The sequence below is a fragment of the Mesocricetus auratus genome, unplaced genomic scaffold (genome assembly GCF_017639785.1).
Source record: "Mesocricetus auratus isolate SY011 unplaced genomic scaffold, BCM_Maur_2.0 Super-Scaffold_6730, whole genome shotgun sequence".
NCBI lineage: Eukaryota > Metazoa > Chordata > Mammalia > Rodentia > Cricetidae > Mesocricetus > Mesocricetus auratus.
Genome location: NW_024429184.1, coordinates 85,628,796 through 85,644,717, shown reverse-complemented (window position 1 = coordinate 85,644,717; position 15,922 = coordinate 85,628,796). Strand labels below are relative to the sequence as shown.

The 15,922-nt window shown below is 38.9% G+C and overlaps 1 protein-coding gene across 16 annotated transcripts in view; it reads left to right on the top strand.

Moving 5' to 3' along the window:
- Window positions 1–15,922, top strand: part of Tcf4 (transcription factor 4) — a 333,223-nt gene that overhangs the window by 281,602 nt on the left and 35,699 nt on the right. For all 16 annotated transcript variants that reach the window (XM_040741637.1, XM_040741642.1, XM_040741636.1 and 13 more), the window contains 2 exons: window positions 2,704–2,837; window positions 8,283–8,415. In XM_040741637.1, coding sequence (XP_040597571.1) covers window positions 2,704–2,837; window positions 8,283–8,415 — 267 coding nt within the window. The remainder of the gene's footprint in view (window positions 1–2,703; window positions 2,838–8,282; window positions 8,416–15,922) is intronic.

The window sequence follows — 15,922 nt, the reverse complement described above, 5'->3', positions numbered from 1 at the left end:
GAACTCTGAGAATAATGACACATGGGAATGAGAACACACTTGGGGCAATAATACCAACTCATCATTAAATTGATGGTGAAGTTCTACAGAAAGTCTATAAAATAGAATGTAATGGGTCCCTTAGGATCAGGGAGAATTTGTTCCATGCATTACTGACCTCATGGTCTCCTCTATGTTTGTGACCTGAGCTAGATGTAACTCTCAAAGGGACACAGTGGGTAATCACTTGAATACATTCTGTGCCATGACAATGGGCTTGTTGCCTTAAGCCATAAAAGGTTGAAGAAACTGTCCTACAGATGCTGCCAACTCAAGGACTCTTTTTGTCAGTAATCATGTTTTCATAAGAAAATTGACAGAAGAATAAAATCCCTTATTTCTGAGAAACTGGCTGTCTTGAACTGTGCACATAGCAAAGAGGCCAGGTAGACTACGTGCCTTTCCATAACACATCCCAGAACCTATGGGGACCAGATTTGTTTTTCTGCATATGAATACTCAAAAAAAATCTTCAGTTGACATTTATGATGAGCACAATTAATTTGCACACATCTAATTCTATTCTTTCAAAACAACATTATGCCAAGATCATAGGATGTGATAAATATTAATTTACTCTGAAAAGCATAATTTATGTAAAATACATATTTTTATAAGTCTGCGTGGAGTAGAGTATGCTGTGTTAACAATCCTAAGTGTATTGCCACACCATGAATCGAGTTGTCAGAATATTTCAGGAAAATGCTTATTCAGTGATACATATTCCTAATTTATTTGTCAAACTCATACTCCTTTTAAAGTGTTAGTGGTCTTGAACTTCATATTTAAGTTTAAGGTTTAAACTTATGTATTCCTTACAAGATCTAAAGTGTATGAAATGTTAACTTTGGGCCAGGAGAAATGGCTCAGAGGGGATAGTGCTTGCTGTAAGACATGGGGACCTGAGTTTGGATTCTTAGCATCCATATAGATTCCAGATGCCTCTGTGCTCACTCAGACCTAGAGAGGGAGAGCCAGATGCACCCCTGAAGCTTTCTGGGCATCCAGCTAGCCAAACCAGAAAGCTCCAGGTTCAGTAGGAGACTTTGCCTCAGAAGAATGACTTCTGGCCTCCACATGAGTGATCACACATAGATTTTTAACCTGCACACATACACACACACACACACGCACACATACACATACACACACACACACACACACACACACACACACACACACACTCCCCAAAGTCTGTTCACTTTACAACTGACTTTCCAAATGGTGATCATGCAAACAGTGGCTCATGATTCTGTCACACACATCAGTTCCTTCTGGGAAGTAAGTGCAAGGTGATATTATCAGGACTTGGATGAACATGTACTTATGCAGAAGAGTGAGAGGAGATTTTCATGGGCATATTTAACACTTGCTACCATGATCTCTTATTTTTGCCTTCACCTTTCATCTTTTGGTGACAAGTCTACAGTTGTCAAAATTGCAAACATGAGTTTGCTTATATGGATCTTAAAGATAGAAATCTACTATCTTTCCCTTTGTGTTCTGCAACCAGACAGGTCCTGAAATTCTAACTTCACAATTAAAAAAAATTCAGTGGGAGGGGGGAGATAGAAACCAGCTGAAATAAACTGTCAGATGAAGTTTGCCTGATTTCAAAGGTGGTGGTTAGGTGCATGTTACTGTGAAAATAAGCTTGTTTTCAACAAAGCATATCTGTGTAAGTTCAGGGCTAAACTGGTGAGTTGGTGTAGACCCAATACTTAATCAGTTCTGTTCATCTCCTGAGAACAGGGGAAGGCAGGTGGATTAACAGTGGTCCAGGATGCTTCTTGCCCTTAGGTTAATTTGAGAAATCAAAATGAAACAATTGCAATCTATATAACCACAGGGCCAGGGAGTGGAAGGGATCTTTAGGAGTGCTTCTGTTCTGCTGTTAATATGAAGGATTACCTGCACCCTAGAAGGGTCTTTAAAACAATACCTCTGTATGATTTTCCAGCTCCTTTACCTCATATATTTATGAAATCCAGAGTCTGCCAATGTTTCCTGTATTAAAACATCTATCTTAAGACATGCATATACTCCCCACATTGCTCCTACATATTTAAGATAGCTATGTACATATAAACAAAATTTCAAAATGACCAAAGGCCAAAATATCTTCCCCACTTATCATAAGGTAATCCCAACATTAATTCTCTGTGTTGTGCATGGCACAGAAATGCAATCTAACCTTCTATATCTGTGTTGTTGTTTCCCAGTAATCGTTTTGGTGTAGTCTCTTAAAACTTGCAACCCTGCCAACTCAGGAATGTCTCAACCATTTTATTTTCACCTCAAAGTTTGGGAATGATTTGACATTTTTCATGACTTTCATAAAAGCAGGGCTCAGGGGTTTCTAAGAACTATTTTCTTTCATCATGAATTACCTTGCTGACGATATAATTCTGCACAGAAACATGTTCTGTTTTTTTCCAGTTGAATTTTTACTAAGAACGCTAACTCAAATGTTCCTGTTTGTTTGACAATATAAAAAGTCTATTCGGAAAAAAAATAGTGATGACTGTCGTGTGATGTAATCAGCAAAGCAGCACAGAGATGAATACACAACAGGAGGTTATTTTCAAGTATATGAAGAAACCCTATTCTACAAGGCAAGGCTGAATGCCTCAGAAAAGTCATGGTTTTCTTTGTCCTTTACAGATGGCCATCACAGCAGTGACCCTTGGAGCTCCTCCAGTGGAATGAATCAGCCTGGCTATGGAGGAATGTTGGGCAATTCCTCTCATATTCCGCAGTCTAGCAGCTACTGTAGCCTGCATCCACATGAACGTTTGGTAAGGAAGGATGGGGTGAGCACTTGCCAGTTTCTGAGTTTCATGTCTGTGTACACAAGAACTCTGCAAAGAGGCAAAAATAGCACATGCCTATTATTCTTAGAGTTTTATTGTTTTGTGGTCAAAGGCTCAACAGAAGCGGATCACCTCTGTAAACCTTCTAGAGCTTCTTTGTCATTGTTCTTTTGTTTATTGTGTTTCGTTCTGTTTTCTTTATAGCCATGTCAGCTTCCTTTGGTTCATAAACACAGTGTATCTGAGTTTCCGGCTTCAGCAATGGCAGTGCCTTGCCTTTTTTACTGTCTAAAATTCTAAAGACTGCTCTGCTAAGGGCGGAGGGAGAAAGATTTGAGATCACAGGGGTTTCCATGTCAGCTTTGACCTTTTGTGACTGACTGCAAGGACAGGGTTTATATATTTATGTAGTTTTGTTGGGAATAGGAAACTGTGGAGTTGCCACATACCTTGGATTTTGAATTTTAGTTCCACACAAGTGCCACTCATGCTCTGTTTCGCTGAAACAGTGAAAACTGCCAGCTTGCACAATGTTAAGTTTTTCTTAGATAGGTTTTTTTCCTCTATCCATGTCTTCTGCTTACTCACCTTTGTAAAGTGCATTTCCTTATCCTGGAAGAATCAACCATCTGACTTTCTCTAGGCTTAAATCTACCACAGCCAAGAATCTACTTACGTACTTAACTCTATCATTAAGTAGAAGCAACATGCCTAGATCATGAGTTGGGTATGGGATGTAGGTCACATGAGACTCAAATTCATAGTTCATTAACATGCAGTTAAAAATAAAATTCCACAGGCTGAGAAGATGGCTCAGTAGGCAAGAGTACTTATGAGCATGAGAAATCCCCAGCAGTCAGTCAGCAGCTGGGGATGCCTGTGTGTGGAGATGGAGATAGGGAAGGGAGACTGAATGATCTCAACAGCTATCTAATAAAAAGGAGAGGTTCAGTGAGAAAACCAAACTCAATGCAATGAGGTACAGAGTAACAGAGAAAGACATCCAAAATCCTGCTCTGGTCTTCTCATTTGCACACACAGTTATATGTATCTGCATACCCACATGCATTACACACACGCATGCACACATGCATAGATGCATGCACGCATGCGCACACACCTTCAGACCCCACAGGTATGAAGGAAAGTCTATGATCCATGATTATGACTTCAACACTTCTCCCCTTTCCTCATTTCATAATTATTACTTTTTCTCTGTCCTAATCAGGGAAATTCTTTCTGGATTCCTGTGATATCTTCTCTCTTTTGTTCAACCATTGCATGTAAAGAAGGAGGAGGTGCTGTATATCATTCTCTGATGGCTGAAAGATTCCAGATATAAGATACCCTTGAAAATCCATTCTTAGCTGGTCCCAGATCTCCAGACCGTGTGGTCACTTAGCCTGTACTTTCCTGAAAAGCAGGTGGTAGTGATGGCAGTGGCCTGTTGGTTATCTCCAGCTTTAGCATGTTTTTAGCAAATGGCTAATCATTGAGTTTCAGGTTTCCTCTCCTCCCACCCTATTCTTGGAGACATTTGACTAGAAGCTTAGAGAAATGTAAACTGCAATTAGAATATCTTTTGGTGACATTTTTACTTATCTACTACCATTTCCCACTTTCCCTAGGACTCAATGAAAATCAAGGAAGTTATGATGACAAACTAAAGTTTGGAATACTAATATTAAATGTTTGAATTTCAGTCCTTCAAAGATTTGTTTACACATTATTTTCCTTTCCCCTGTAGTTATTTCTTTTCTTATGTTATGATTTTGCATTGTGATATGGTTTAACCTCTGAGCCATCTCTCCGGCCCCCTTGAAAAAGTTTTAATGCATCAAAACAGTGTCATTGTCCAGAGATAAAGCTCATTTTAAAGCAGTATCTTAGTGTACTACATGCGAAGCTGCATTGGTAAAGCCGTGTGTCTGTCATAGAACTCCGGTTCCCATTTTTAATATGATCAGTTAGCAGATCTCAGAGAGTAAGAGTTTTGCTTTAAAGGGTAAACGGATAAGGTCTCTGGTAATGTATCCTAATGAGTTTTCCCACTGAGAGTGGAACTACTGAATTATTACATCTAGTTATCATTGTAATTTCAGTATTTAGCCATATGACAATCTCTCTCTGAAGTGACTTTGAAGACTCTGACACTGATTGGGAATAATTTGAATATACAACAGCAGCCAGCATCTTTTATCTTGAAAATAGTGCTGGTTCCCTACAGCTCTGTTCTGTAGTATTTGGCTAGTCCCATGCTAAAAGGGGCTAGCTTATGAAGAAGAGAGACTTCCCTAGATTATTTTGGGTATAATTTGACCACTGCCATATTATCTTGAAAGGTAAAACATTTGGAAACATCATTAGCCATGTTATAATAGACTGCAATTAGGAAGTTTCAGTTACATGCATTTCATCTGCATCTGTCAAGTTACCAGTTTTAAGACTTTAAATCCCTTGACAGTTTTGGCTTTTACAACTGAATCCCATAGCTCATCACTGCTTGTTGCAGATATACACAGAACCACCCTGATGAATGGAGTTTGTGGTTAAGCTTTGGAATGGGTCTTTGTAAAAAATTTAAGTTTGGAATGATTTGGCCAAGATGGTTGAAAAAGTAGGATAGAGTCTTCATTGTCTGATGTGATTGACACATAGCTTTAGCATTCCATACTGCAGTGTTCTAAGGAAATCTGAAATGTTAGCATAAATGAAGTTCTGCCGTCTTGATTTTTGTACATCAGTATTTTGCAACTGGGCTTAAGGTTACCCAGGAACTGTTGGACAATACTTAGAGACATGTTTGTTGTTACAGCTAGGATATAGATGCTACTGCAGTCCCGTGGGTAGAGGACAGAGATGCTAGTAACGATATATGTAGAATAAAGCCCTATACCAATGAGATTATCTGTCACAAAAGGCCAAGAAGGCTAAGACTTTGAACCCCTAATTTAGCCTATAACATTTCATTTTTATTACATACTACCGATTCTTAGATTTTTGAATCTTCAAATCACCAGCCCACACATCAATAACAAACATCACCAATGCGAATGTTTGTAACACTTGCATGATTAGTAGATTCTAAGCTGGGTGCCGGAATTAAAAAAATTAATAGCATGAATGGAAAGCAGAATGTACAGTAATAGCTGAAGAAAGAAATCTTGAAGATCTCTTCGAGTTGATCCCCATGTCCTCTGAAAGAGACATCCATCACTAACATTCTCGGTGCTGTATTTATGACCTCTCTGAGTAATGTTAGTTTTCAAGATACTGCTCATTGAAAAGTAATCTTGTAATGAATTTCATTAATTTGTTTCAGCATCTAATTGCCCATGTGTCTCTAACTCTAACAATAACTGATTTAGTTTGGATTGCATTGGTTTTTCCATTTCTCCATTTAATTGTGGGGATTGTTTTTTCTTCATGTTGTCCGCACTTAGCCTTTACCCTCTGTGTGTCATATCCCAAATTATTAGAAGGGTTCAAAGAGTCTCACTGATGGTTTTATTTTTTCCCTGTTACATCTAATTATTATAATCATTAGATAATTTGCATCTTTGAAATCCCCTTTTTGTTTCTGCAAAACTCAGCAAGCAATACCACTACATAAAAGTACAGTCATAACATCTTTCTCTCTTTCATTCTTTTTTTCCACATGGTTCTTTTTTCTCTGTATCTCTATCATAATCTTTTATGATAGAGCAGAACTTGATATGTCCCAATGCTTATAAGTTTGGTTTTCCAAGTTCTGTATCCTGTTTAGTCTTTTCTTGTTATTTGTACTGTAGAGCAGCCCCACTCTATTAATCTTTAGAAAACATTGTATGGATAACTTGGGAGATTCAAGTCCCAAGTATAAATGAGTTTTAACAAGAGGCCTGGGGCAAGTGCATTACCTTTACCTTTTCATTGACATCTTCTAAGTTTTATCTGTCTAGTTACATGGAAATGATATTTTCAAAGACATTCATATGTCCCTGGCAGACCCAGCTTTGAAATCTAGATGCATGACCTGGACTGTTTGGTAGTCTCTCCAATAAGTCATATTTCAGTTCACTGCCCATTAATATGTACTGTTATTGTATCTTTACTACTTATCCACTGACATGAGGAGGCATGAGTTCCATCTCCTCCCCTTAAGGGAGTTCACATATTATGGGAATGGACTTGAACAGCAAGCAATGAATGACATATGAATGAGTGTGAAACGGCACAGTGTTGAATGCAGGTCTAACTGGGTAGAACTCACAAGAGAGTAGTGAGCAAAGAGAGGGACTTACAGGATAAGCAGAGCTCCCCAAATCAGTTGGCCAGCACCAAGAAACCACTTTCCTTCCTATGAACAAGTGCCTGGGTTTTAGTACTCCTGGTGTTTGCAGCACCTACTAGCTCGATTTTAAAACTAATTTTAAAAGCATCTCTAGTCATAAGACAATGATCCATTGCCCAGTCTCTATTTTTAAATTAAGTAATTAAATGCATCTATAATAATGACATATTAATTTTTCACATGCCAGGAAAATTTTTATCTTTACATATTTTTCTTTTAACATATCTGTAGCATATCCAAGTGCTTATGAAAACAAAAATGAGAGCAATTTTCTACTACTGGGTTTTTTTGGTTGTTTGTTTGCTTTGGGAGAAATTAGCTTGAGGTGCCCTTGTAAATGCACATGTTCCTTTAGTGATGGGTACAGGCCAACTAATGTGCACAGCTGATACAGCAATTGAATTTGAAGCCAAGCCTTAAGCCAAGTGACCCTTTAAAGATGTTCTTCCTTCATAGTTAGCTAAATAGCATATGAAGCATACGAAGCAGGAACTCATAGTGAAATAAAGCATAGTCAAGCCTTTGGATCCCAAGTCAAGTCATTAAAGCCACCAGTAAGATTTCCTACAGTCATACTTCAGAGAGAATTAGCTTTTAATTATTTTACAACTTTTCATTTCCTGTCTTGTTCTTGATGCTGAGATTTATTCAGCAAGATGATCCAACTGGGGAAGAGGAAGGTTCCTATTACTTTGTCATGTATTGGCTAGACGCCAGGGACCAGTGTAACTTACACCATGGGATTGTATTCATTCTGTAGTATAGTCTTTTTGTTCAGTAGGACACAGAAAAATAACAGAAATAGTTGTATACATTTCTGAAGAGTATGGAATGATGTTTAGGGATTTTTAACCTTTCCTGGTGCCCTGGGTTGGTATGATATCCTTTGACATTTGATGTAACCATAAATCAACTTTGGTTTTGTATGAGTTTGGTTGTTTTGAAAATGAATGCTGTCAGTTATAAGCAGGATGTTTGCTTGACTGTCTTGAAATTCTGGAAGCATCTCCCTTGTAATATGGTGAGTTTGGAAAGAAGTATCAGAAAGCTAAGCATATCATGATTGAATGCAGCCTCCTTTCTGCCTCCTGCTACAGAGCTACCCATCCCACTCCTCAGCAGACATCAACTCCAGTCTTCCTCCGATGTCCACGTTCCATCGTAGTGGCACAAACCATTACAGCACCTCTTCCTGCACACCTCCTGCCAACGGGACAGACAGTATAATGGGTGAGTGATGCACGTGCCAGTCCAGATGCCAGCGCTTCATGGCAGGGTTTAATAATGAAGACTGTCTTTCCCTCCTCATAATGAAGTTACAGGCAGGTAGCAGATACTTACCATATCACCGAGTGAACAGATGAATGTATTGCGTAGGGACAATCACTGGCTTGCCCATAGTTACTTGTTTTTTTCTTTCAGTACCAAGAAACTTAAGTTTGGTTTTATTCTCCATTATGAGTTATTAAGTTAAATAAAGGTTTGAGTAGATTCAGAATCTGTTGCATCTTACATTCTCAAACAGGGGGCAAGCGAATTGTTCTTAAGATTATTCATAGAAGACCAATGAGATGAGGGAAAGGATGTCACATAATAGCAGCAGTTATCCACACTCTGAAGAAATTGACCATTATGCTAAGGATTTTAATCATGATATGTCACTATCTTCCAAAGACTTGTTTATATAAAATTTCCAATTAAAAGTCCTTTTAATAGCTAGATGAATTTAACCTTCAGAGAATGTAGTATTATGGAACCCTTGAAGAGAAATAGTGATTGTTCGTTCACATTGGAGAGATGGCTGAGTAACAGTGGATCAGAAATTTTTTCCTGTGGGCTGTGTAATAAGTTTAGGCTCAGGAAGATTGTTGCTGCCAAATGCATCATCCACTCATGTCCTAGGTGTCTGTTGTAGTCCGTTAGTGCAGATGGATCTCTGCCAGTACTGTTTTCCTGAGGGAAGAGCTAGGCAGGGTGTTTAGCTACTCCTAAACCTGGTGGGTGAGGAGGCAGCCTCTTACCCATGGATCAGTCTTGGCAAGCTCCTCATCCTGATGCATAGCACATCCAGACACTCCATTGTCTTGGCTGGTCACAGCCCCCTTTGCTCCACTTTAAGCCACACTTGACAGGTGCATTGGATTGTTGTTCTGTGACCAAGTGACTTGCTGAAGAGCTCAAGAGAGGGCAGTTTCATCTGGACTCATGGTTTGAAGACACACAATCTAGAATACCTGGGGCCTTGTGCTTGCTGGGTAGAGCTTGCAGTGTAGATTATTACATCTCCGTGGATCAAGAAACAGAAACCATAAGCAGGGCCAGGCTGTGCTCATTGTAGTGTGCCCAGAGTTGTCTGTGTCTGCCAGCCAGGCCCGGTGTCTCACAGTTTCCACAGTCTTCCAATGTATCACCACCATCTAGGAACAAAGTATTTGGATACATGAACTTGTGGGGGACGTTCCACATTCTAAGTGTAACAACTTGGCCTTTAAGATCACCCCCAGAGGGTCACTGATGAAAAACTCAAGGTATGTTTTAGAGAAAATATCATGCTGCTGTTTACTGCTTTAGGTTTTTTCCCTTTTTTTGTGATTTAGTTTTTTCCTTTTTCTTTGGGAGTTGTGTGGATCACTTATGTAGAGTGTTTTTGGTGAAGGAGATGGTATTAAAATGTTAAAGTATAATTTCTGGTTAACTAATACCCTTGCTTACCTATTCTGTAATTTATTCCACACTTGAGATGAGCCACCTAGCAGTTCTCTCCTATCACAGAGAAGCAAATTTAGGAATGAGTTTCTGTTTCTGGAACTTTCCATACAAGAACTTTTACAAGTCTATTGTACAGTCTGACCCTGGAGAATTATGGACAGAAGTCACATGGGGGAAGTTTTATTAGCTACCAGTGAAGTTTGGGCAGATTTGAAAAACAAGAAGAAAGAAAGAAAAGTGCAGAACTGAAATACTGATGGGGGCACATTTCACTTCAGTGTGGTTTGACAGATGGAAAGCCCCTTCTGCAGTCATGAGGTTGGTTATGAAGGACGGCCGGTCATTCATCCTCGTACATGACAGATTTCCTGTCTACTCGAGGTTTGAGTCATTTTCTTTTTAAGGAAGATATGGAGGTGGAACAGACCTTCGAGTTCAGGAAAACACACTTGGGCACTCTTTTAGAAACTTGTGTAGACTTGATCTTCAGTCTTTATGTGACTGACATATGTGCCACTGGATGAAAGAGATTGTGGTCCAGGTTACTCTGTGAGAATCTTGGACGGCTTTGTTGCCCATTACAATGGGAATAATAAGGTTTGCTTGTTTGAGATGGCTGGCGCTCTACCCATTAGCTTATGGACAAACAGCATTTGGGCATAGTAGAGGGATGAGTGACACAAAGAGTCCAGTTGCATGCTGAAAATAAACTGAGCCTTATGTGTAAGCCTCCATCATGGGCTTGTTAAGGGTCCAGACAATAATAAAGGGCTTCAATTTTAAAAGAAAAATGTAAAACTTTAGAACCCAGGCAAAGGATGATTTGAAAATTACATACATTATTTTACAAGAATCAGTATTCTTGTCAAAAATTCATTAGAAAAATACAGAAAGCCATCATGATTTCTTAGACAGTAAGTACATCTGGATGGATATTCAGCCTCATGGAGAAAAGAAAATACCCTTATTAAATTTGCATAAATACAAAAGGCACTTTAAAGCTACTTTAAGGGAGAATGTTCTTCACTATTCCAGTATGTTCTGACTTAAAATAGAGTACTCTCCCGTTCCTTGTATACAAATGCAGAGGAAAATCGAATCCAGTCACAAGCCTTAATCTCACGGTGTGCCAGTACTGATGTGTCTTCGTGTAAAATTCTCTTAGGCTTCGGTTTGGTGTTTGGAAGGAGGCAGCGATAGCAGCATGTCTGCATAACACTGAGAGAAGCGTTCTCTTCTGATGTCAGTGTGCTTCCCTAACACACAGCGAGGACTAATAGGATACATCTGTTGACTTTTGAAAATATTTGGCATATACTCACTCATTCTGAAATGCAGTAAATAAAGAAATACTACATTGCCTGTATCTCAAAGAACAAACGGGGCTAATTAAATAATTGGTAAATAAGGAACACATAGCCTGACACATGTTTGAGATTATACACATGATCCTGTAGGGACAAAAAAAAATAGTAAGAGCGCTAATGCCATAAGAATGGGTTCGAGCACTAACACATGGACAGCCCAGTTTTCAAGTTTTCTTGGCTCAAAGTTGCAAGGCACTGGAGCTCTCTGAAACATGGCATTGATGTTTGAGGAAGCTTTCTGGGCTTAGAAAGCTGTCCTGTGTCTCCGCATCATGTGATAATATTTTACCATGGTTGTCAGCCATTGCCTTAAAGTCTATAGAGCCTCGTGGTATTGGAGAAGTGAGACAGGAGCTCTGGCACTTCAAGACACAGCCTCCTTAGGCCTGAATCTCACATCTTGTCTATTGACTGCATCTCAAAGATGGAAAGTGCTCTCTTAGGTTGGGGATTGGTGGTTATCTGTCTAGCTGAGATCACTTACCATGCCTTAGACTTTGATGGTTGTTTTGTTTTCCTTTGCTTTTCAATGTCCAATGCCTGTTCTCCTGAAACACATTTATGAGATTTTTTTAAATGACATATACATTCATGGTGAAATAGTTCCCGTGTGGCTTACATTAGCCATTTCTGGAGTGGAAGGGCCCTGAAGCACCCTGGATTAAATGGGGTTAAGAGGGTACAGAATGGATCAGTGATAGCTCAGCTGGTTCAGTACCTAGGTAAGGTTGGAGCTGACCAGGAACCTCTAGGAAGTTAACTTGAATCCCTTGTGCTTCATCCCTAAATGCCCTTTCAATGCCAAGCGGCTGGTGTGTGTCAGAAGTGGTACCATCAGATCCTCTTGATCCAACTATATACACAGAGGAAGTTACTAGATGCCAGCTGCAGAGAAAAGAGATTTCTACAGAGTTGTACACTTTGCTTTCTCCCTACTTCTTCCTTCATGAATGATCAGGATTAGGAGGGAGAGGAAGGGGACTGTCTGCTATCACATAGGTCAGGGAGGGTTCTCAAGCCTGAGAGCTGCTCACCAATCTGCCCCCTTCCATTAGGAGTTGCCATTTATGTACATTGACAATATGCTCATTGAGATTTGGGGGCAACACAACCTCCTTGTCCCTCTCAGGGAATTGGGCATATGACAACATAACACTATAATAACTGTTCTTGTTTTGTCTGTTTTTAACTGGCTTGCTGTCTGAAAAAAAAAAAAAGATGGCATTTCCCATGTTTTTAAACCTCAAACCAAGTAGTGTTGAAGGAACCGGCTACTAAGATTGATTTAATGCAACATATGTTAAAGATTACTCTAAAATATCTATCTGGATCATGAATTAATCTGCCTTACAACTTTCACTCCTCCTGACATGTTTGTGTGACATGAAGCATGTTGGGATTTGACTTTCTAGTAGAAACATTATGTCCCTTTTCCCCAGAGGGCTTGGTTTCATAGTAATTTTATTAAACTAGTCACATACTATCCAGTCTGTCTTTTGCGAGGATCTTGAGCTTGCAGATGAATTTGGGTGATGACCAGGCACAGACTGAAGAGTAAAGATGCATTTTATCCAGTAGTGTCAGGTCTGTAGTTACAAAGACCACCAATGGAGAGCACTAAATGAGTTTGATTTAAGCCTCTCCACCATTTCCTGCACGCAGTCAGGAGGCCCACCTTCCCCCATGAATGCCTGGAGCCCTTCCCACACGGCTTTCGTGCATCCCAGACCATGTTGGAGGTTCTTCTAAAAGACTTAGAGGAGTGTTGGCAATGTTCCATCCCATACTCATCTTTGTGGACAAACTCATGGTGCTGCTAAGCTTCTCCTTAGCACTTTAATGACATGAGGGTCATTGGAATACAGTTCAGAAGAGCACCATCTTGAAGCAGCCCTTCTCTGGAGGACACACTGGCTTGTACTTCCTCTGCCTTTGATGTCCTCTGTTCCCTGCCTCAGGTTATGGGTGTGCAATAAAGGGGAAACATAGTTTCCAGATTCTGATTCTCAGGGCCAATCCCCAGGCCACCACTGGTCCTGGTATTTGTTTGGGGTGTGTTCTGATGGGAATTGCCATTTCCCCAAAGCGGAGACTAACAGAGGGTGGTCCACCCCCGAACACAGGATATGAAACCTTTGTGTGTGCTTCATCTGGCCAGCAACAGCACCTGTGTTTGAGCATTATAAGCAATACTTGAGTGGCTGGCAGTATCAAACTCTCCTACAGAATTACAAAATTTTTCATAACTGCTCATCTTCCATTCATATTTATGTTCTACTTAGAGACTGGGTTGTGTTTTGTTGTTGTTATTGGTTTGTTTGTTGTGTGTGTGTGTGTGTGTGTGTGTGTGTGTCTGTTGAACAAAAGAAATTAATTAGGACCAAATAAAATAAGTTTATATACATAAAGAAAGTGGGTTTCAAATTTCTTTCTATCACATAAACACTAGTGATTTCTAACAATATACATTGACAAAAACTTGGTATAAAAATGGTAATGAAGTCCTAATACACTGAAGCCTGAATGGTGGATTTTATCTGTGTTTTGCTAAACATGACCCACTTTTAAGTACCAAGACCAAATATTATGCCATTTGAAAATTAAAAATATATCTCCATTCTAATTCTATGTGTCCTTTCAAATACTGGTCACACAAATAAGAGACATCTTCAAGAGCGGACCATGCTTACTTTGAAAATGTGTTCCCTCTGTGTTTCCTGGAACAGAACAAAGGGCATGCCCAGTGAAACAGTAGATTATCCCCAGTAAACTGCTTTGAAATTTAAGCCCTTGGGTTGGGCTCTCCAGCTCTTGAAAGGTAAAATGGCTTCAAGTTAAAAAATAGTCTCTTCTTATCGGTGGCTTGCATGAATAGCCTTTGTAGTTTTCTGAAACATTTTTATGACCAGATGAGGTAAGGAGTTGATTCTATTTTTTACTCAACTTCCTGAGTCTTACTATCTCTTTGTATAAAGAAGACACTAATAACTTAGTTTAAAAGGCTCAGTGCTGTAAAACAAAAATCACACTGGGGCTGGAGAGTTGGCTCACTGTTGAGCCCTTGTTGTTCTTACAGAAGATCCAGATTCAATTCTCAGAACCTACATGGTGACTCACAACAATCCTAGGAGAGTCAAAGCATCATTTTGACCTTTTCCGTCCCAGGAACATATTGGTACGCACACATCATGCAGACAACACATTGATACGTATTAAATAATAAAATAAATGAGTCTAAGGATTTTAAATTCATATGGAGAGTATTCTATTTTTTTAAGAGTATGATTTTTATGTGATACACATTTTTCTTTGTAGATGTTTTTAGGATACATTTGTTCTGTTTCAAGTCTTCCTTTTTTTAATCTTAAAAATGGATGAGTGGGAGATATTTTATAATCTTCATTTTAAAAATGTTCAAAAAGAGTTAATCTTCTAAAGCTACTGTTATGGCAATTTTTTATTATAAGTTCTTGTTTGTTTTTTGTGTAAACTCTTCATTAGAAAAATGTGATTTTTTTCTTCATCAGTGTTTCTATGAACATCTACCTCATGGAGATTTATATTAAAATCAGGACAATATCACAAATGATTTTGACTGCAACATCTGTTTAAACATATAATAATGAAAAGATAACATTGCTTGATGAGAAAAAGATAACCACTCCCACAGATAGGGTAGTAATGCGTATTGGTGAGATGTATTTTCTTTGTCTCCAGATCTTTATCATAGTCTTGTTAGAACCATCTTTAGTTTTTAAAACTCATTCATTCAGAAATTCTCATTTTCATACTGCAAATAGTTTCAGCTTTCTTAAAATATTAAATATTTTAATGCACTTGATACCTTTGTATATTGCTTTTATTTGCCTGGTCCTGTGGTATTAGACACACATTATGAGAATTTTCCTACACCTGTAATCCAGAGTATTTGTATTACTCATATACATCGTAGATATGTGATAGAAAAGAGGAGGTTTGCTGCCTCTGAAGATACTGTGTTTGTTTTGTCATACAGGTGACACCTTTCAGTGTCCCAGGAGTGAACAAATGAGTCTGTGTGGGAGTTGTGTTTATCAAATAAAGCATATGTAAGAGATAACTGAACTGACGTGCCCAGCTTGTAGATGTAGGAGAGTAACAAACATCTTAACAACACTGAGCAGAGGTGCAGAGAATGAAGTCAGACCCAAAGAAGCTATGACTTGACCACTGGAGTCATGATCATGTTGCAGGTCTAGAAGGAGATAGTGCAGGTTGGTCACCTGAAAGGCTCTCCTATTAAAGAAGGCTGGGGAATTTAAACATCATATAAGTGTACCATGAAATTTTGCTTGAATTCATCAATAGACTAAATATTTCCTTTTCTCATTCCACAAAAAAAGTGAGAGGGAAAAAAACTCTCCCAAAACATTAGTAGACCATCCTTAAGTCTGTTTGCTAGTGTTGAGGCTGTTAGTTAGGCAACAGCCCCAAGTCCAGTCAGTGTATCAGTAAAAAACTCCTAACACCACCCAGTTCATTGTCACCACGTGGTTCTAACGGCACAGTACCTTCATCAAAGGAGTTGGCCATGTTACATGCTAGAACATAAGAATTATTATTATTAATACTTTTTGTTTTATGTATGGAATATATATTTGAAATAATAAAAATATTCTCTC